Raw genomic sequence first — 23,084 nt, 5'->3', positions numbered from 1 at the left:
AAAGTATAGTCACATTCTGAGGTACTAGTCTTAATGTAAAAGATGATGTTGTGTTGACATTTATTGCCTATGTTGTGTTTAATACTAAAATATGTATTTGAATGTTTTGTTTCACTTATTGATGAGATTCTTTTAATTTTGAGCATAATGGAGCCTCATTTGGGTCAGTGGCATCTTTATTTTTTGAAACAGTGAACACACTTTTTTTTTTTTTTTTTTTTTTTTTGAGACGGAGTCTCGCTCTGTCGCCCAGGCTGGAGCGCAGTGACCGGATCTCGGCTCACTGCAAGCTGCGCCTCCTGGGTTCACGCCATTCTCCTGCCTCAGCCTCCAGAGTAGCTGGGACTACAGGCGCCCGCCACCTCGCCCGGCTAGTTTTTTTGTATTTTTTTAGTAGAGACGGGTTTCACCGTGTTAGCCAGGATGGTCTCGATCTCCTGACCTCGTGATCCGCCCGTCTTGGCCTCCCAAAGTGCTGGGATTACAGGCTTGAGCCACCGCGCCCGGCGAAACAGTGAACACACTTTTAACCACTGATTTATTATTTTAATAGTGTACCCTCAAATCCTGAAAAATTTAAAAACGCAGTTTATAAAAGAATTATTCTTTGCACAATTACTGGCAAACTTATTGTTAATAAACTACTGTAAGGTGATGCATTAAAAAATCTGGATCAGTATGATACAGCCACCATGTTGTGACTTTGGTACTAATTTCTCTGGTGCAAGTCCTTTTGAGTTCCAAATGCCTATGAACCAATTCCCCAATGCCCATTCTTTCTACTCCCACAATATCTTTGTTCACACGCTGCACCATGATATTATTAGGTCTTCATTAAGCACCAATGCAATTGTGTAAACACAAACACCAGTGCAAGCCCACAAAACACGTTCCATGGTGAGGTGGCCATTTAGATGTTGTAGACTCAGCACTGCTGTCCAATAGAACTTTCTGTGATGATAGAAATATTCTATTCCTGCGCTTTTGCTTTTTAGTGAGATAGTCAGTAGGCATAGGGAGCTTTTGAGCACTTGAAATGTGGCAAAGGTGATTGAGGTTCTGAATGTTTGTGTACATAATTTTTTTGTGGTTGCTGTTTATAGGAGATAGGGTCTCACTATGTCGGCCAGGCTGGTCTTGAACTCCTGAGCTCAAGCAATCCTCCTGCTTCAGCCTCCCAAAGTTCTAGGATTATAGGCATGAGCCATCGTGTCCCACCTGTACATAATTTTAACTAATTTAAATAACCACATTTAACAAGTGTCTACCATATTGGACAGCACAGATCTAGAGCAGTGTTTTTCAAACTCTAATGTACATGTGAATCACCTGAGGATCTTGTTAAAATGCAGACTGGAATTCAGTAAGTCTGGTCTGAATCTGTGATTCTGCATTTTTTTTTTTTTTTTAAGATAGAGTTTTGTTCTTGTTGCCCAGGCTGGAGTGCAATGACGGGATCTTGGCCTACCACATCCTCCGCCTCCCGGGTTCAAGCGATTCTCCTGCCTCAGCCTTGCGAGTAGCTAGGATTACAGGCATGCTCCACCAAGCCCGGCTAATTTTGTATTTTTAGTGGAGACGGGGTTTCTCCATGTTGGTCAGGCTGGTCTTGAACTCCCAACCTCAGGTGATTCGCCTGCCTTGGCCTCCCAAAGTCCTGGAATTACATGCCTGAGCCACCGTGCCCGGCCTGATTCTACATTATTAATTAGCCGCAAGATGCTTCTGGTCTGGGGACCGCATATTGAGAAGCATGTATCTAGACTAGCTACATCCATTTGTTTTAGATTATTACCTGAAAGGAAGTACTGAAAGTAAAAATTCTCACAGAACTCTAGGATTTTCAGGTGACCTCATACCCCAATTTGGGGATCCCGTCCTAGTGTGCTACTGCTATAGCATACACAGTAGCAGGCAGGCATACAGCCAGGAAGGTTCAGGGAGCTTGCCAAGGGCTCACCCTGGGGATGCATGACAAGTTGAGTTTTTCATTGTGCTTTTCATATAGTATTAAAAAGAATCTTATGGTAAAATAAAGACACTTATTTCATCTTTCCCACTCTTTTTATAAAAAAACAAATTAATCTTTCCTTCTTGTAGGTTTTGTATGTGAAGCTGTGTGGAAATGTGAAATACTACCAGTCTCACCATTATAGTACCGTGGTGCCACCTGATGGTAAGCTTTCTTATTTATTTGATTCATATGTTAATTGTTTCCCTTTCTTCCAAATAAAGAGCTGCGAGTTTTGAGCAGAATAGACTTTTCTTACACTATCCCCATCCCACCCCACCCTGATTGGGTTCACTTCCACCTTTTTGTGCTCCCATAATAGAGCTGCTGTCTTTTGTGAAATTCCCACCTCAGCAATCAGAGGAGTTAGAGATGATAAGAAATAGTTGGGTGGGCATGGTGGCCTGTAATCCCAGCACTTTGGGAAGCCAAGGCAGGCACATCCCTTCAACTCAGGAGTTTGGGACCAGCCTGGCCAACAAAGCAAAACCCCATCTCTACAAAAAATACAAAAATTAGCCAGGTGTGGTGGCACATGCCTATAGTCCCAGCTACCCAAGAGGCTGAGGTGGGAAGATTGCTTGAGCCCAGGAGGTAGAGGCTGCGTGAGCCATGATTGTGCCACTCCAGTTTGGGCAACAGAGTGAGAGACCCTGTCTCAAAAAGAAAAAAAAAAAAAAAAAACAAGAAATAGTTTCTGTTCTCAAGAAAAGTAGAACTTAAGTGTTTACCTGGGAAGACTTTTTTTCTTTTTCTTTTTCATTTAATCAGGGTCTAGCTCTGTCACTCAGGCCGGAGTGCAGTGGCATGATCTTGGCTCACTGCAACTTCTGCTTCCCAGGCCGAAGCCATCGTCCCAGCTCAGCCTCTTAAGTAACTGCAACTACAGGCGTACACCACCATACCAGATTAATTTTTGTATATGTTATAGAGATGGGGTTTTGCCATGTTGCCCAGACAACTCTCAAACTTCTGGGCTGAGGCAGTCCACTCATCTGAGCCTCCCAAAGTGCTGGGATTACAGGCATGAGGCACCATGCCGGCCACCTGGGAAGACTTTAAGAGAGAATAGTGTGGTACATGCTACACTAAAATGTTATAGAATGGTAGGGAATATGTAAACTGTAGTATAATGAAGGCATGATTGGAGCAATACAAATTTTTATAGGACTTCAGAGGTGTGTGAATTTCATGTTTGAGCATTCCTTCTAGAATTCTTGCATTTATGTTTTTTTTTTTTTTAAGTAAATTTTACCCATTTATTTTTTCTTTTTTTCCTTAACAGAAATAACAGTTAATTATAGACATGGCCTTCCCTTGGTAACACTTACCTTGCCATCTAGAAAAGAACGTTGTCAATTTGTAGTGAAACCAATGTTGTCAACAGTTGGTTCATTCCTTCAGGACCTACAAAATGAAGATAAGGGCATCAAAACTGCAGCCATCTTCACAGCAGGTAGATATGTATATAATTTTACAGTTTTGTCCCAGGGTTTCTGTCTCTCCTGAACTCTTGTTTGGTTCTTTACTTTTCTAGAAGGAAGTACATTGTTTAATTCATTAGATAATAAATGGTTGGTCTTTATTCTTTCATTTTTGTGCATCAACACTATTTAAAAAACTGTTTTGGCCTGGCGTGGTGGCTCATGCCTGTAATCCCAGCACTTTTGGGAAGCCGAGTCAGGCAGATCACCTGAGGTCAGGAGTTTGAGACCAGCCTAACCAACACGGAGAAACCCTGTCTCTACTAAAAATACAAAATTAGCCACCAGTGGTGGTGCATACCTGTAATCTCAGCTACTTGGGAGGCTGAGGCAGGAGAATCGCTTGAACCCAGGAGGCAGAGGTTGCAGTGAGCTGTGATCGCACCATTGCACTCCAGCCTGGGCAGCAAGAGCAAAACTCCATCCCAAGAAAAAAAAAAAAAAACTGTTTTAACTTCATTGAATGAAAAATTAACGAAATAAATTTAATGTAAATTTCAGTTACTTATTTTATAAACGTAGCCTTAAAGGATTTTCATGAGAAAATCTTAGTGGCACAGGCATTAGTGTGCAATTCTCAGCAAAATCTGAATAATTAGAAAACAAAGTACAGTTTTAATTATTAAAATAAGCCAGTGAATAATTAAAGTACACAAAACATGTATTCACCACTGTTATAAAGCAATTACAGTCCAGTATATTTTTTGGAAGAATTAGTTCTTAGGAAGAATATACATTTTTTAAAAAACCAGAAGTATGGCCGGGCACGGTGGCTCAAGCCTGTAATCCCAGCACTTTGGGAGGCCGAGACAGGCGGATCACGAGGTCAGGAGATCGAGACCATCCTGGCTAACACGGTGAAACCCCGTCTCTACTAAAAAATACAAAAAACTAGCCGGGCGAGGTGGCGGGCGCCTGTAGTCCCAGCTACTCGGGAGGCTGAGGCAGGAGAATGGCGTGAACCCGGGAGGCGGAGCTTGCAGTGAGCTGAGATCACGCCACCGCACTCCAGCCTAGGCGACAGAGCGAGACTCCGTCTCAAAAAAAACCAGAAGTATGTCATCATTTAGACATTTAAACTGTAGAATACAGCTTTTATGTTCTCATAGTCTAAAATGGTCTTAGACCAACTGCTTCTAAATAGAATAAAGAATTATTTACCCTATCCCACTATAGCAGCTGCAAATGTAGATAAATTAATTTGCATTATTTTATTATGATATTAAATACTTAGAATAAAGTTATTTAAGTTCATGATTACCACTGCAGTTTTGAAAGGGAAATAAACATACTTTTTCCCTATCCAAGTTCCAAATTAATTAAAGGATAGATAGAGAAGTTGGAAAATGGAGATTAATTGATTCATTCAACAAATATTTATTGAGCACCTAATATATGTCAGGCACTGTTCTGTATGCTAGAGGTAGTGCAAAGAACAAAAGGCATAAAAACTCCTGCCCTTATGGAACTTATATTTAGGAGGAGAAAAAAACAAGATAAATTATGTATTATGTTAAGTAATAAATGTTATGAAGAAAAATAAAGCAGAGTGTGGAAGATGTGTGTGGGCAGGAGTGGGCTTGATAAGATTACATTTGCACAAAGACCTGGGGGAAATGAGGGAGGAAGTCATGTAGAGGGAGGAGAGCTCTGGGCCGCACGCAGTGGCTCACGCCTGTAATCCCAGCACTTTGGGAGGCCGAGGTGGGTGGATCACCTGAGGTCAGGGGTTTGAAACTAGCCTGGCCAACATAGCAAAACCCCTTCTCTGCTAACAATACAAAAATTAGCCAGGTATTGTGTTGCATACCTGTAATCCCAACTACACTCAGGCGGCAGAGGCAGGAGAATAGCTTGAATATGGGAGGCGGAGGTTGCAGTGGTCCGAGATGGCACCACTGCATTCCAGCCTGGGTAACAGTGAGACTACATTGAGGTGGAAGCCTACTAGACAGTGGCCACAAAGGCGGGAGCTGGGAGAAAGGAGGAGTTCTGAGAGGTGGGGAAGGGCAGATCAGGAAACACTTATTGTAGGTTGTTGTTAGGACTATAGATTTAGCTGGAAAGGGTGCTTTCTTCCTGCTAAAACCTGGATCACAGAATAAGGTTTTAGCCCTATGGCACAATGGGCTTCCTAATATTTCATCCTTGAACTAGACACACGTTCCCCCCAGGCACAGGAACGCTGGAATGTCCATGGGCGTTTTCCACAGGAGCAGGGCCCGCCTCTCTGAGCTTCCAGGGGCAGGCAGATGCAAACCTGGAAGTCAGAAGGGGTTGCACTGAGCAGCACTTGCCTAGTGGTAAGTGCTCAATTAGTATTGAAGTGAATTAAGTAAGAGAGGTTAAAACAACGATAGATGTTTACCCTGCTTATTTCTAAAAATAAGGTTAGTAGCTTTGAAACAGCACAAAGAGAATAGAAGTCTTAGAGGAAACGGACTCTTTGGACTGAGTGCAAACATCCTATGGGGGTTTAAATTGATACTCAAGAATACGTGAAAAATTTAACACTGTATCACTAGTGCTTAAAAATGTTTCACATCAGTCTTTTGCTATTCATACCTTTGTATAAAGGATAATGTAGTATTTCAACTGAGAAATCATATTCAGTGGATGTCTTTTTATAGTAAGATTTTAAGTAGCTGGTTTAAAGTCATTTACATGTAAATTTTTAAATGACACTTGGAAAGATAAAGCGATTGGTGTGTTGCTGATTTTTTTTTCTTTAAGAGACTCTGTGGGTGGAATTTGCCTGCATTTAATTTGGGCTTGGAAAGAGTGTTCTAAGCTTGTCAAGTTTTGCCCATTGTGTGGGTTGAATTATTTGGCAATTTTTTGGAAAATGATCTCACTGCAACTGATGAACAGCAACCCAAACAGCCAAATTCTAGGAACAGACGCAGGTGCAGACTTGATTTGCAGTTTTCTAGAACAAAAGAACTACAGGGAGGCAGACAGGAGGCAGCAGCCAGTTTCTTCGGAATGTTACTAGTGTTAGTCCTGTCATCACACATATTAATGTAGCTAAAATAGCTCCAGTTGAATGTAACCAAATGAATGCCAGGCCAGGATTTGAAAATACACATCCAGCATTTTCCTGGACCTAATTTCATGTAATTATATGTGAACTATTCTGAAGAGAAAATGATAGAAAAAGAAACCTCTACCCAGCACCAGTTTTTTGCTTATTGTTCAGTGAGTTTGCTTTCTTAACACCTGGATTACATTAAAGTTTGGTTCTAAAATATAACAAAAACTAGGCTCTATGAGAAGCTGTGCAAAGCACATTGTGGTTACATTTTTTCAAGCCTTTTTTTTTTTTCCTGAAATACTCCTAGGATATTTGAAATTACTTTTAGAATCTCTCCTGCCTCTCTCCCCTCCACAAAATAAACCATACAATGCCAGTGTATTTCTTAGGCATAATTAACGTTCATTATTGTCCTTGCCTCCTTGAGAGTTTGCCTCTCCATTTTTTTCAAGCTTGAAAGGGAGATGAGCCCATGCGGTGATAGCTTGTGGTGCTATTTAGCGGCTAAATTTGTAACCACCACATATCAGTTACCTCTAATAATTAAAAAGAGAAAGGCAGGCTTTTAAATAGTTACACCCTTATGCCTGCATGTGCCAGTCAGAAGAAGCTTGGCTGTGAGCAGCAGAATGGACTCTGGCTAAACAGAGGAGTATGTCAACAGGCTCTCTTGCTGGAAGTGACAGAAGACAGGCTCAGAAGAGGGCAGGAACTAAGAGAAGACAGGAGCAGAGACCAGGTTAGCCCAGGAACCACCTGATGGGCTCTGCTGCCTACACTCCACCCCACCCCCAACACTGTCACCCGCCACTGCTCTGGCCTTGCTGTGAAGGGTTTCCACCTCCCCTGAACCTTTGCATGACCCTCCACAGATGCAGTTTCAGCAAGGGTATTACCTGGATTCCAGCACAGCTGACAAGGTGGGAGAGGGAGTGCCTGCCTGTTCCATTTTGTCCAAGGAAATGGGAGGTAGAGCAACAAAGGAGGATTCCCCTCAATGGGAAATGGGTTTGGGTTTGGGGACACCCCCCAAAAAGTAAATGTCCACTATTATATTGTACAGACCTGGGTTAGTAATTTTCTGTGTGTTGGAAAATTGTTCTTACTGTTCTAAAACAAAGACATACTCTTGCATGATGTTTTTCTTTCAGATGGCAACAAGATTTCAGCTTCTACCTTGATGGATATTTTGCTAATGAATGATTTTAAACTTGTCATTAATAAAATAGCATATGATGTACAGTGTCCAAAGAGAGGTAAGAAACACAGCTATCCAGCTATTACTATTTTTTTTTTTAAGATGCATTCTCACTTGCTCTGTTGCCCAGGCTGAAGTACTGTGGCGTCATCATAGCTCACTGTAACCTGAAACTCCTAGAATCAAACAATCCTCCCACCTCAGCCTCCAGAGTAGCTGGGACTGCCCTCATGCACCACCATGCCTGGCTAATTTTTTAATGTTTTTTTAGGGATTGAGTCTCCCTGTGTTGCCCAGGCTGGTATCTTCACTTTTACCTTTAGCTGTGAGGTTTTTAGAGGGAGCACAGTTTATGTTAAGAATCTTTTAAATTTATCAGATGACCAAGAAGCCTTTGGAAAACCAGTGTTTAAGCTTTTCCAGCAGGGGTATAAGTGATCACCTACAGTTGCCTAGCAGGGCTTTTAGTCCCATATACTCTTTTTAGACTTTCAAGATTTTACTTTAGGATCTTAAATGCTTAATCCGATATTATTGGGTTAAGAGAGAGGTAGACCTGAAAATCAAGAATTCAAGTATATATGGTTGTATGGCTCTTAAATCTTTTAAAAAAATAAATTGTATTATTTAAAGCAGTTTTAGGTTCAAAGCAAAATTGAGCAGAATGTACAGAGAGTTCCCTTATGCTCTCTTCACCCCACGCCCCTTACTATCAATATCCCACACCAGACTGGTATATTTGTTAAAATTGGTGAACACACGAACACATCATTGTCACCCAAAGTCCATAATTTACATTACGGTTTACTCTTGGTGGTATACAGTCTGTGGATTGTGACAAATGTAGAACTACATGTATTCATCATTAATGTATATAATGCAAATAATTATCTTGTTTTAATCTTTCTTAAATGTATATATAGCTTACATTTATTTTAATATTTAACATTAAAAGTGTCTTGGGTCTTTCTTTAGAAGTTTGGTGATGTTTTTATGACCAGAAATATGCTGTAAGAACCTAACTCTTGCTTATATCAATTAGCCTGTGGTAAAATTGGTTTCCTTATAGTCGTTTCATTTAAAGTTGCAGTTTTCAAGAACCTGACTATGACATTAAGAATTATACAGAATAGGGCCAAACTCTACCAAACTCTACCAAAATTCAAGGATGCTCAAGGCCCTGATATAAAATGTTATATGTGCATATAACCTACATACTCCCTTCATATACTTTAAATCTCTAGATTACTTATAATACCTAAGACAGTGTAAATGCTGTGTAAATGGTTGTTATACTATATTCATTTTTCATTCATTTTGTTGTTGTTGTATTGTTAATTTTTATTGGATTTTTTTTCCAAATATTTTCAATCCGTGGTTGGTTGAGTTCACGGATGCAGAACCCACAAATAAGAAGGGCCGATTGTATAGCCTTTTCATATTCACTTCTTTCTTTTTGGCAGAGGTGGGGGCGCATGGGAGTAGGGCCAGGGACATGAGAGAGCTAGGGAAGAGAAAACAGGATATTTAAGAAAGGGGATACAACAGGGAAAATACTAAACAGTGGGAGAGAGAAGTGAAAAAAGCGGGAGAGTGGGAAGAAAAAAAGGAGAAAGGCAAGAGGGGGAAAGAAGAAGGGGGAAAGGAAGAGAGAGGAAAGAGAAGAAAAGGGAGTGATAAGGGAGGAGATAGGAGGCAGTAGTAAAGAAGAAAGTGAAGAGGAAGGCCAGATTGGCTTATTTCACTTCGTGATACGCATTTAAGTTTCTTTCATGTGTTTTCAGAGCTTGTTAGCTCATTTCCTTTTAGGGCTGAATAATAGTTCATTATCTGTATGTACCACAGTTTATTCATTCACCTACTGAAAGACATCTGGGATACTTCCAAGTTTTGGCAATTATGAATGAAGCTGCTATAAACACACATGTGCCGGTTTTTGTTTGCACATAGGTTTTCAAATCATTTGGTTAAATACCCAGGAGCAGGATTGCTGGCACATATTGTAAGAGTGTTTAGTTTTGTGTAAAACTGTCAAGCTGTCTTCCAAAGTGGCTGTACCATTTTGTGTTCCCACCAGCAGTGAATGAGAATTCCTGTTGCCCCATATCCTTACCAGCAATTGGTGATATCAGTGATTTGGGTGTGATTTTCACCACTGTAGTAGGTGTGTAGTCATTGTTTTAATTTGCAGTTTCTTAATGACATATGATGTTGAGCATCTCTTCATATGCCTATTTGCCATATAAGTCTTCTTTGTTGAGGTGTCTTTTCAGATCTTTGCCCATTTTGTGACCAGGTTGTTCATTTTCTTTTGAGCTATTTGTATGTTTGGGATAACAGTCTTCTATCAGGTATGTCTTTTGCAAATATTTTCTCCCAGGCTATGACTTGCTTTCTCATTGTCTTTCACAAGTTGAGGAAATTGCCTTGTGTTCCTGGTTTGCTGAGAGTCTTCATTGTGAATTGGTGTTGGATTTTGTCAAATGCTTTTTCTGCATCTATTGATATGATCATGTGATTTTTCTTCCTTAGTCTGTTGATGTGATGGATTCCATGAATTCATATTCAAATATTGAGCCTTGCATACCTGGATAAATCCCACTTAGACGTGGTGTAGCAGTCTTTTTAGACATTGTTGTATTTTATTTGCTATTATTTTGCTGAGGATTTTTGTGTCTATATTCACCAGAGATGTTGGTCTGTGGTTTTGTTTTCTTACAGTGTTTTTGTCTGGTTTTAGTATTAAGGTAATGCTGGCCTCATAGAATGAGTTAGGAAGTATTCCCTCTGCTTCTGTCTTCTGAAAGAGATTGTAGAGAATTAATACAGTTTCTTCCTTTGATGTTTGGTAGAATTCACCAAGGAAATCTATCTGGACTTGGTCCTTTCTGTTTTGGAAGTTTATTAGTTATTGATTCAATTGCTTAATAGGTATAGGCTTATGCAGATTGTCTATTTCTTTTTGTGTGAGTTTTGACAGATTGTGCCTTTTAGAGAATTAATCTATTTTATCTAGGTTATTGAATTTGTGGGCATAGAGTTGTTCATAGTATTTCTTTATTTTCCTTTTAATGTCCATGGGATCTGTAGTTAAATGCCCTCATTTCATTTCTAACATGAATAACTTGTTGTCTCTCTTGTTTTTCTTGATTAACCTGGCTAGAAGTTTATCAATTTAATTGATTTTTTCCCCAAAGAACTAGCTTTTAACATCACTGATTTTTCTCTATGGATTTTCTGTTCTCGATTTCATTGGTTTCTACTCTAATATTTATTATTTCTTTTCTTTTGCTTGCTTTTCATTTCATTTGCTCCTCTTTCTCTAGTTTCTTAAAGTATAAGTTTAGATTTTCCAATTTTAGATGTTTATTCTTTCCTATTATATGTATTCAATGCTATAGATTCCCCTCTGAGCATTGCTTTCAGTGCCTTCCATAAATTTTGATAAGTTGTATTTTCATTTATTTTAAAATATTTTAAATTTTTTTCTTGTGATTTCTTCTTTGACCCATGTCTAAGTATTTTGGGATTTTCCAGCTATCTTTGGGTTATTGATTTTTATTTTAATTCCCCTGAGATCCGAAAGCATACATTGTATTTTTCTTTTTTTACATTTACTCATGTGAGTTTTATAGCCTTCAGTGTGATCTCTCTTAATGAGATGTTGCATGTGAACTTGAGAATGTGTATTTTGCTGTTTTTGGATAGTCTATAGATGTCACATTTATCTCAGTTGATTGATGGTGCTATTGAGTTCAACTGTATACCTCCTGATTTTCTGCTCGGCAGATCTGTCCATTTCTAACAGAGGAACGTTGAAGTCTGCAACTGTAAACGTGAATTCATCTGTTTCTTCTTGTAGTTCTATTAGTTTTTGTTTTGCCTCATGAACTTTGATGCTGTGTTAGGAGCATACACATTAAGAACTGTTATGTCTTCTTGGAGAATTGGCCTTTTATTATTATGTAATGTCTCCCTTTACTCCTGGTAGCTTTCCTTGCTCTAATGTCTGTTTTGCCTGAAATTAATATAGCTATTTCAGCTTTCTTTTTATTAGTGTTAGCATAGTATATCTTTCTTCATCCCTTTGCTTTTCATCTATATGTGACTTCATATTTAAAGTGGGTTTCTTATAGACAATACATAGTTGGATCTGGTTTTTTGATCCACTCTGACAAGCTCTATCTTTTGATTGGTTCATTTAGGCCATTGACATTCAAATTGATTACTGATATACATAATATCTACCGTATTTGCTATTGTTTTCTATTTGTTGCCATTGTTGGGTTTTTTTTCCTGTTTTTGTCTTCCACATTTTTTCTGCCTTTTTTGGTTTTTAATTGAGCATTCTGTATATTTCATTTTCTCTCCTTTTCCAGCATATTATTTATACTTCTTTTTTTAGTGGTTGCCTAAGAGTTTGCGATATACATTTACAACTATTGCAAGTTCAGTTTCAAATAACATTATACTGCTTCACGGCTGTGCAAATACCTTATAATAAAAAAAATCCCGGCCGGGCGCGGTGGCTCAAGCCTGTAATCCCAGCACTTTGGGAGGCCGAGACAGGCGGATCACGAGGTCAGGAGATCGAGACCATCCTGGCTAACACGGTGAAACCCCGTCTCTACTAAAAAATACAAAAAACTAGCCGGGCGAGGTGGCGGGCGCCTGTAGTCCCAGCTACTCGGGAGGCTGAGGCAGGAGAATGGCGTAAACCCGGGAGGCGGAGCTTGCAGTGAGCCGAGATCGCGCCACTGCACTCCAGCCTGGGTGACAGAGCAAGACTCCGTCTCAAAAAAAAAAAAAAAAAAAAAAAAATCCCAATTCCTCCCTCATGCCCCTTGTCTCACGGCTGTTGTTCATTTCAGTGATTCGTAAGCATAGGTATACCAAGCATACATAGTCAAAACCAGTGTTAGCATTATTCTTTTGAACTGACTGTTATCTAGTAGTAGATCAGTTAACAATAATAAAAATAAAGGTTTTTATTTTACCTCTACTATTCCCTCTCTGATTCTCTTTCCTTCTGTAGAGCTAAATTTCCAACCTTTATCATCTTGCTTTTCTCTGAAGAACTTCTTTTAATATTTCTTGCAAGGCAGGCCTGCTAGCAACAAATTCACTAAATTTTGTTTGAAAATATCTTTGTTTCTCCTTTACTTTTGAAGAATAATTTCACAGGGTACCAAATTTTAGGCCTTTTTTTTTTTTTTTTTTTTTGCCTCTCAACACTAAATATTTTATCCCACTTCTTGCTTGCATGATTTCAGAGAAGTCAGGTTTAATTTCTTTTTTTCTCTGCTATAGCTAAGGGTTCCCCCGCTGTCCCTGGCTTCTTTAAGAATTATTTTCTTTATCTTTGATTTTCTGCACTTTGAAAACGATATACCTATGTGTAGTTTTCTCTTGGCGTTTGTTCTGCTTGGTGTTCTCTGAGCTTCCTGGATCTGTGGTTTGCTATCTGACATTAGTTTCGGGGGAATTCTCAGTCTTTAATCAAATAATTCTTCTGTTCCTTCCTTTCTTCTCCTTCTAGTATTTTCATTACATACATGTTATTCCTTTTGTAGTTGTCCTAAAGTTCTTGAATATTCTGTTCTGGTTATTTTTTTTTTCCCAGTCTTTTTTCTCTTTGCTTACCAGTTTTGAAAGTTTCTAATGAAATATCCTTAAGCTCAGCGATTCTTTCTTCAGCTGTGTTTCATCTACTAACAAGCCCATTAAAGGCATTCTTCCTTTCCGTTACAATGCTTTTCATCTCTAGCATTTTATTTGAATTCTTTCTTAGAATTTCCATCTGTCTTCTTACATTACCCATCTGTTCTTGCATGTTATCTACTTTTTCTAGTAGATTCCTTAGCATATTATTTGTAGTTATTTCAAGTTGCTAGTCTGATAATTCCAACGTTCCTGCCATGTCTGGCTTTCGTTCTGATGCTTATTCTGTCTGTTCAAACTGTGTTTTTTGCCTTTTAGTAAGTCTTGTAATTTTGTGTTAAAAGCTGGATATGATATACTGGATAAAGGGAACGGCAGTAAATAAGCCTTGTATAATATAGTGATAAAGTAAGGTATGGAGGGGAAGTGTTCTGTAGTCCTGTGATTAAGGGGATTAGGTCTCAGTCTTTCAGTGAGCCTGTACCCCTGGACTGTGAACTTCACAAGTGCTTCTCAGTGCTTCCCCCACCCTCCACCGCCTTAGGTGGGATAGGATGGTTACAGGGTGCTGAAGTTGAGTTTTTCTTTTCCCCTAGGTTAACTAAGCTGTAATGAAATCCCAATTAGTTAAGCTCTGGGAAAATAATTTACCTTGTGGACAGTCCTTGTTAAGAATAACAGAATTTGGCCAGGCGCGGTGGCTCACGCTTTTAATCCTAGCACTTTGGGAGGCCGAGGGAGGGGGGATCACTAGGTCAGGAGTTCGAGATCAGCCTGCCAACATGGTGAAACCCTGTCTCTACTAAAAACAGAAAAATTAGCTGGGCATGGTGGCAGGCGCCTGTAATCGCAGCTACTCGGGAGGCTGAGGCAGGAGAATCACTTGAACCCGAGAGGCGGAAGCTGCAGTGAGCTAAGATCATGTCACTGAACTCCAGCCTGGGCAACAGAGTGAGACTCCGTCTCACAAAAAAAAAAAAAAAAAAGAAAGAAAGAAAGAACAGAATTCTCTGGCATATTTCAAAATGACTACTTTTCCTTTCCTGCTGCCAGAAGGAGATTTTTCTTCAATTTTCACTGTGAGTACCTAAACTCCCAGAAGTGAAACTCACAAAAGGGTGGGAATGCCCCCACCTGTGGGACTCCCTGGAGTGTTTTCAAGAGTTGTCCAGGCTGAGCCTCCAGCAATTCGTCGGTTGCAGTTCAGGTTTTCCTACCCAGGTACTGATTCTTTGCAGATTTCTGCTCATGAGTCTCTGCTTCGTTAAGTTGTCATTGTCTGTATTTATCTATCTCTTCAATTTTGGGGACAGCAATTTTCCATCTAACTTTAGTTTTCTTACGCATCTAAGAAGAGTTGTTGATTTTCATTGTACTCAGCCATTTATTACTTGTTAGGATGGAGTGATAACTTTTGAGTTTTTTATGTCAGACAGGAAACTGGAAGTCTTAATTCTTTCTTAAAGAGAGCTTTTTTTTCATCTCAAACTATCATTTTGGCCATTACCAGTATTCTTTTGGACAATTCTTAGCCATTATTAGTTCAAATATTGCTGCTTTTCCTTTCTCTCTTTTTTCCTTCTTCTGGTAGTCCCATTATGCCTAAGTTACACTTGTGCAATTGTCCCAGTTCTTACATATTTTGTTAGATTTTTTTTTCCCATTCTTTTTTCTCCTTGACTTTCAGTTTGAGAAGTTTCTGTTGGCATACCTCAAGCTGACTGATTCTTTCCTCCCCAGTGTCTAGTCTACTGATGAGCCCATCAAAGGCATTCTTCATTTCTGTTACAGTGGTTTCTATTTCTAGCAATTCCTTTTGGTTCTTTCTAAGTTTCTAGCTCTCCATTTACATTACTCATCTGTTCTTGCATATTGTATACTCATTCCATTAGAGCCTTTAATCATAGTTGCTTTACTATCGTACTCCGATAATTCCAAAATTTCTGCCATATCAGAGCCTGGTTCTGATGCTTGTCTTGTACCTTCAAACTGTGGCTGTTGTTGTTTTTTTCTTTGCCTTTTAGCTTGTCTTTAAATTTTTTGCTGAAAGCTAGACATGAGGTATCAGGCAATAGAAACTGAACTGAATAGGTCTTTAGTGTGAAGTTTTATGTGGCTAGGAGTTAGATGTTTAATGTTTGCTGTAGCTGTAGGTATCAGGCTTTCCTCTAGTGTCCTTATTTTTGTTTTTCCTGATGTTTTGGGGGTTTCCCTATAAATTCTTTCTCAAATAGAATCTGTGCCTTGTATAAAACTGGAGCCCTGTTAATGTAGTGGTAAGATATTGAGGAGAGGAATCATTCTATAATCTTTTTTGTTGTTGTTGTTTTGTTTTTTGTTTTTTGTTTTTTTTTTTGAGGCGGACTCTCGCTCTGTCACCCAGCCCGGAGTGCAGTGGTGTGATCTCAGCTCACTGCAAACTCTGCCTCCTGGGTTCACGCCACTCTCCTGCCACCCGCCACCACGCCCGGCTAATTTTTTGTATTTTCAGTAGAGACAGGGTTTTACCGTGTTAGCCAGGACGGTCTCGATCTCCTGACCTCGTGATACACCCGCCTCGGCCTCCCAAAGTGCTGGGATTACAGGTGTGAGCCACCGCGCCTAGCCTAATCTTATTATTAAATATATATCTTTTTCACTGGGCCTGTGTCTCTAGACTGTAATCTTTACAAGAGTTTAGCCTCTTTTATTCTCCTGTATGAGGCAGTAAGGCTAGAAGGGTCTGTAGTTGACTAATTGCCCTTTCTCCAAGTCAGATAAGGCTCTGGTAAAGTAGTTTCCCATTATGGAGGACATGTGCTCAGGGCTATTTCAGAATGGTTGTTTTTCCTTTCCTCCTGCCCAAAGCAGAGACAGTATTTTTCTCTGATCTCTGATCTTCACTGTGAGAACCTGGTAAGGTTCCAGGAGATAAAACTCATGAAAGTGTGGGAGTTTTTCCTTCAATGCTAGTTCACACTGAGTGTCCAGCAATTCACCAATTACCGTTTAAGAATTCCAGCTAGTATTGGCTTCTGAGGCGTCTTCTCCCAGTAAGCTATAATTACACACTGTTAAGGGTAGGAGGAAGAAATTCATAAGGCTATGCCTTAATAAACTGGTAATAAAATAAATAGATCAACAAATAATAGAAGGCTCTTACTTACAGTGAGGTGCTGAGCATCTACTGGTAAATGTGGGAGAGTTTCTGGAGGTGGAAAATCATCATTTTGCAGCCAAATTCTAGATGAGGCAAGAGCCATCAACAGGGAGGGAATTTAAGTAAGAAATTGCTTTTTAAAAAAGTCCTCCAGCTTGAAGCAGCTCCAGCTAGCCATACAGTGTACAGTTTGAACACCAGTGACTCCTCTGTCTTTGTCACTTACTCCCTCTCCCCCGTTTGTTGTAAGTACTTTCTTACTTTTTGGTATAGAAATATGATCCAGGTTGATCTTGTACCAACTATCATGTCCTGTCACTTTTGTCAGCCATTTCTTTGAGGACCCCTCAAATAAAAATAATTTTTAAAAATTTTAATTGTATATTTGAACATTATATGGGATTTTCAAATACAAAGAAGAATAAAGAAGTTAAAATGAATCACTTATTTCAACACTGACTTTCTTCCATTCTGAATTCTCTTTTAACATCAGGGCAGTATTTAACTTCAAAGAGAGGGTAACAGAAATTGAAAAATATAGAAGTGGAAATCCCTGTTAAGATATTACACAACTTTCATGTCCAGTGAGTTCCTAACTCCCTGGAAGGTCTTTCACTTGCTGTTCTTTGGGTTGCATGTATGAACAAACAAGTGGAAAAAGATGTTTACAGGCCATCCCGTTGCTCTACATGACCTTCCTAACCCTCAAACCACCACATGGACCATAAGCCTTAGGTCCACGTGGGATAAAGCACAACCTCCTCACTCCTGCCTGCTCATTAGAAAACTCCGCTTGCTGCCTGGAAGGGCTGTTTGTTGGAATTGAGCTCCTAGGGTAGAAGCCTCCCTGGAGATGGGAGGTCAGTGAGCCCAGGTTTCCCTGGAACCTCAGCTTATGAAAATTGTATCAGACTTGCCAAGTCTCAGAGTGTGAAGTAAACAGGGACACAGCAGGTATAGTTGGAAGGAAAACAATGGCAGAGGAATCATACTGGATTCACTGAAAATGAAATTTATAAAATTACAAATTTGGAGTTTTCCAAAAAGTTACTTAAATTCCATTAAACTAAAATATTCCTAATACATTGCAAATTTGGATTTGAAAATTTGGGGTATGAAAATTAAGTTCACACTTAAGAAGACACATGTATGAGAAATAAGCTTCTGAAGAAAAGGAAAATAATAATTATCTCTCATTTTTGGCCTTTATTAGGAGGTGCCACAGACAAATATTATGAGTCAGTTTAGGTTGGTAGTGTAACACATGAATTCTGTGGTGGCAGCCAAGGGCACTCAGTGTTGAACTCAGATAAACATTTCATGCCACTTGACAAAGACTCTCACCTTGACTAAACTTCAGTCAGGTTCCTCAGAACCCTCTTCTCAACTAGGCGTTAACCATGGCCTATAAAAACTGTAAACTCTCAGCACAAATGTTGTCAACATTGCCCCCCTCACACCACACACACTAAGAGACTTGAATGAACATTTGCATAGTTTCTAATAGCTCAAGGCCACATTGTTTGGATGACAACTCTGGTTTTCTTAGAATGCCTGTCTGAGAAAGCTCAGTACCATCTGGAAAATTTACTGTTTATTCCAGCCAAAACCTGGTGATAGGTCAATAAGCCATAGAACGTCATCTTTAGAGCAATGCTGTACTTTGGGTATGTTCCCCAAAGTTGATGTGTTGGAAACTTGATCCCCAGTGTTGTAGTGTTGGGATGTGAGGTGTATTGGGAGGTGTTTGGCTCACGGGGGCACTGCCCTAATGAATAGATTAATGCCATTTTCACTGGAGAGGTTATCATGGCAGTAGGTTCCTTACAAAAGGATGAGTTTGGCCCCTTCTTGTGCTGTTGCGCATACACACTTGCTTTCTCTCTGCCTCCCTTTTGCCATGGGATGATGCAGCAAGAAGGTTCTCACCGATATGCCAACACCTTGGTCTTGGACTTCTCAGACTCTAGAACTGTGAGGAAATAAAATTTTGTTCTTTGTAAGTTGCCCAGTCTGTGATATTCTGCTGTCGCAGCAGAAAATAGACTAAGACAGAAAATTGGTACCAGGAGTGGGGCTATAAGAAATATCTGAAAAGGTGGAAGTGGCTTTGGAATTTGGTAATGGGCAAAGGCTGGAAGAGTTTGGAAGAGCAAACTAGAAATAGCCTATATTGCCGTGAACAGAGTGTTAAGGACAATTCTGGTAAGGGCTCGGAAGAGAATAGCTGCAGGAAGTCTGAATGTTTTTAGAGATTTACTTAAGTGGTCATGATCAGAATGTTGGTAGAAATATCGATGGTAGGCTGGGCGTGGTGACTCACACCTGTAATCCCAGCACTTTGGGAGGCTGAGGCAGGTGGATCCCTTGAGGTCAGGAGTTTGAGAACAGTGTGGCCAACATGGTGAAACCTTGTCTCTACTAAAAATCCAAAAATATATATATGGTAAAGGCCAATCTGATAAGCTCTTTGAAATGAGGAATATCTTATTGGAAGCTGGAATAAACACCATTATTGTTATGGACTTGCAAAGAACTTCTGAGCCCTCACCAGAACTTTTTTTTTTTTTTTTTTTTTTTTGAGACAGAGTCTCTCTCTGTTGCCCAGGCTGGATTGCAATGGTGCAATCTTGGCTCACTGCAACCTCTGCCTCCCAGGTTCAAGCAATTCTCCTGCCTCAGCATCCCGAGTAGCTGGGACTACAGGTGTGCACCACAATGCCCAGCTGATGTTTGTATTTTTAGTAGAGATGGGGTTTCACCATGTTGGCCAGGCTGATCGCAAACTCCTGAACCCAGGTGATTCACCCACCTCGACCTCCCAAAGTGCTAGGATTACAGTCGTGAACCACCTCACCTGGCCTGGGGGTATAAATTTTTTATCACCCAGACCTGTCCTCTCTTGGGAGTCTCTCTTTGAAATGCTAATGTTCAAGGACATAACTCTTACTCCCAACCAGTGGGTGCCTGGCTCTGACTTGCATCCTGTCATAAGATATGAGAAGTTTATTTCTCTTCTGGATAGTTACCAATTAAACCCAGATGGCCCAGTAACATTAACCAACTATCCACTTTTTGTAAATTTTCATTTCCCTGACTCTGTTCAAGCCCCTGCCGTTCACCCTGCCTATTCTGTCATTCTTTCTTTAAAACAGTCATCTCTGCACAAATTGAAGTTGAGTTCGGTTCACGCTGGACCCTATTGCAATAGTTATTAATAAAATTTACCCTTGCTGTTTTAGTGCCCAGCTTTGTCTATCTTTGTTATATATTCCACGGTTTTGGACAAAATTTTGTTCCCTCTATGCCTTTTCTCTGTATATAGATCTTTTATGTACCAATACACTTTTCATTAACAAAAGGACTTTGACTCTTCTACAGATCTCAAAGCCTAAAAGGGAACACCTAGCTTTCACCCCTCTATGGCAGCTATAGCCTAGACTATGGAAGAGGGTAAAGACTAGAACAGTCTTAAATTGGGTAATGATGGAAGAAAAATAACTTCCGGACTACTGACACAAACAACTGATAACTTCCGGACTACTGACACAAACAACTGATAACTTCCGGACTACTGACACAAACTGGAAAACTCACTGGACTGATACCGACTCTAGACACACGTCTCTCTTTTCTGCAGTTGTTTGCTGCTACCTCGTGGGAAGGTCCATCTTCCCTTCCTCTCACCTTGTCCTCCCTCACGTTTTCTTACAGTGATAATGAACAATTACAGCTCTCAGAAAGGTATCAGTCTGAGGGACTTCTCATAGGCTAAGCGTAATTTTATATGGACCTTATAAACCCATAGAGAAGGTGGGATGAGGGAAGTCTATAATCAAGAGAACTTTATATTAAAAACTCTGAAACCGTAATTCCTGTAAGAGTTGAAAAATAATTTTCCCTTTACTCTTAGTTCTTAGCTGGGATGGACCCCTGTAATAAGAGAGATTACTAACAAAAAATCAAACAGTAGCTTATTAATGTGTATGTTTCATAGACACATGGGAGGTATCCAAGGAATGAGTAATTCTCAAAGAGGTGGCTCTGAACCTCAGCTGACAGAGCATCTTCTACAAAGAACAATACATTTTTAGAGTTGTGACAAGACAAAGGAAAAGGGCCTTGAATCTCTGGGGGCAGCAGATTGTGGAAGAGCAAATAAGTTGGTTAAAGGTAGTTAAAAGCTACTAAAGTTTGTCATGTAGATTCCTCTGGTGCAATCTCTAAGCTGAAAAGAGTCTAAAGTTGTCTCCGGTGATCTACCTTTGTTCTTTCTGGTAGAGGGGTCTTTGTAAAATTTGTGTCCTGCTTTTGGGCAAATAGGGAGAGGCCAGAGAGCCTTTCTTGTGTCTGCTTATTTTCAGTTGCCTTCAGCTCATAATAATCCTTATGCCAAAGTGACATGTTTTTTGGTGACTTTTTTTTTTTTACCTTGTATATGAACTGCCTTTCAGATCCACACTTTGTTGTTTACTGTGACACTCTTTGTTGAAAAGAACATACTCTTGAACTGCTTTTGAAATGTATATTACACCTTTGTTTACATGTTTGTACACCAGCTTCCTTACCCTGTGGATCCTAAAATAATATTTGGAAAGAGAACTGGGGACAGAAAGACTTACACACCCTGCAGGAACAATATGGTGACTGGCTTGTTTCCCTTGTGTCTTTTCTCAGAAAAACCAAGTAATGAGCACACTGCTGAGATGGAACACATGAAATCCTTGGCTCATAGACTATTTACAATCTTGCATTTAGAAGAGTCTCAGAAAAAGAGAGAGCACCATTTACTGGAGAAAATTGACCACCTGAAGGAACAGCTGCAGCCCCTTGAAGAGGTTAGGAAGCATCACGGTTGAGCATATTTGAAAATAATACCTAGTGTTTATTGAGTGCTCCTCATGTGAGCATCTTTCTGAATGCTTTCCATATTCTAATTTTCTCCTTTACTCCTCACGAACAACCTGTAAGTTCAGGACTTCTATCTTCCTCATTTTTTCAGATGAGGAAACTGAGCCACAGAGGTATATCGCTAATACATGTAGAGCCTGGACTTGAGCTCACGTGACCTGTGTTCAGAGCTGCCATCTTAAACTCTATGCCATGCTTCCTCTCCAGAGATCAGTCGTAATGTCTCTGTAAATAAGTGCATATGAGCAGGGAAGCACTAGCTGGAGTCCTACCTCCCTTTCCTTTTTTAGAGAATAGGCCCAGAGCCCTTACTCCGCCTAACAGAATTGCAGCTGGAAAGTTGGTAATAACTAGCATCTAAAGTTAATCAATGGTGTGGAAACAATAACTTTGATTTGGGGGGATAGCTGGGGAAATGTGTTTGTTTCAAAGGAAAGAATTGCATTCTTTAGACTTATAATCCCATTTGTGATGTTTATTTAAATGGAAAGGTCTATGTGCATCTCTCAATATGAATGGAAAGTTTCTGGAGATGTAAGGAAGTTTTAATAGTAATGACCTCTAAGGGTATTTGGAGAATGTCAGAGAGAGGGACTTGTTTTATTTTTTTGATTGTTTACCATTTTAGTTTTTTCTTTACTTGTAATATATTTACTTGGATTAAAATTTAAAAATCTAAAGTTTTCCTCCCACCCTATCCTCCCAGTTACTACATTCTTCACACCTATGAATCATTTTAGATTTCCTTTATCTGTGTACAAACAAATACAAATATATTCTTCTTGTTTTTCTCAGAAAAGGAAGCACACTATTATGCACTATTCTCATCTTTTTTCAGCGTATTATAGAAATCTCCCCTTATTGGCACAGAGCTTCATTACAGTTGTGTAACATCTTGATGGGCATATGGATTGTGTTTGGACTTCTGCTTTTAAGAATGCATCTGTAATGGGTTTTGTGTATGCAGATATATTTTCAGAATGATTTCTTAGAAGTGGAATTGCTGAGTCAAGTAGGCCTCTAATTTTATTTGGGTCTCAGAGGAAGACTTCTGAGTTTTTCATTGTATACTCTTCTATACTATTCATTTTTCCAAGGGCAGTTACTACCTTTATAATTTTAAAAAGATTAATGAGCTGATATGGTAATGAGTATTTACTCATTCATGTATATGTTTTATAAATTGTTTTTCCATATATCTGACCTCTTCAAAGTAATACAGATGTGCATTTGTTTAAGAGTTCTTTTTCATCTTGCTTTTTGTCCCTTTAGTTGGTGTATTTGTAAACGGAATTAAGTTTTTCATTCCCCCTCAGGTGAAAGCTGGAATAGCAGCTCATTCGGAAGCCAAAACCAGCGGACTCCTGTGGGCTGGATTGGCACTGCTGTCCATTCAGGGTGGGGCACTAGCCTGGCTCACGTGGTGGGTGTACTCCTGGGATATCATGGAACCAGTTACATACTTCATCACGTTTGCAAATTCTATGGTCTTTTTTGCATACTTTTTAGTCACTCGACAGGTGAGTAGTTTGTTAGGAAAATGGTAAGTTAGAACATCTTTGCAAAGAATCTCTTATCTAAGCAATGAGCAATAAAGCCTTTTTATTTACTGAATTACTGCCATCTGGGTTTTTATGAGCTGGTAA

General features: G+C 39.6%; 1 protein-coding gene across 3 annotated transcripts in view; it reads left to right on the top strand.

Annotated features, from left to right (window-relative positions):
- Positions 1-23,084, top strand: part of MCUB (mitochondrial calcium uniporter dominant negative subunit beta) — a 1,088,652-nt gene that overhangs the window by 1,063,241 nt on the left and 2,327 nt on the right. For 2 of the 3 annotated variants that reach the window (XM_050791032.1, XM_050791031.1), the window contains 5 exons: positions 2,101-2,176; positions 3,297-3,467; positions 7,681-7,785; positions 21,205-21,365; positions 22,755-22,958. In XM_050791032.1, coding sequence (XP_050646989.1) covers positions 2,101-2,176; positions 3,297-3,467; positions 7,681-7,785; positions 21,205-21,365; positions 22,755-22,958 — 717 coding nt within the window. The remainder of the gene's footprint in view (positions 1-2,100; positions 2,177-3,296; positions 3,468-7,680; positions 7,786-21,204; positions 21,366-22,754; positions 22,959-23,084) is intronic. The other variant, XM_050791033.1, reaches the window with a different exon arrangement.

The sequence above is a fragment of the Macaca thibetana genome, chromosome 5, assembly GCF_024542745.1.
Source record: "Macaca thibetana thibetana isolate TM-01 chromosome 5, ASM2454274v1, whole genome shotgun sequence".
NCBI lineage: Eukaryota > Metazoa > Chordata > Mammalia > Primates > Cercopithecidae > Macaca > Macaca thibetana.
The sequence above is the reverse complement of the archived record's forward strand: the minus strand, read 5'-3'. Positions and strand labels throughout refer to the sequence as shown.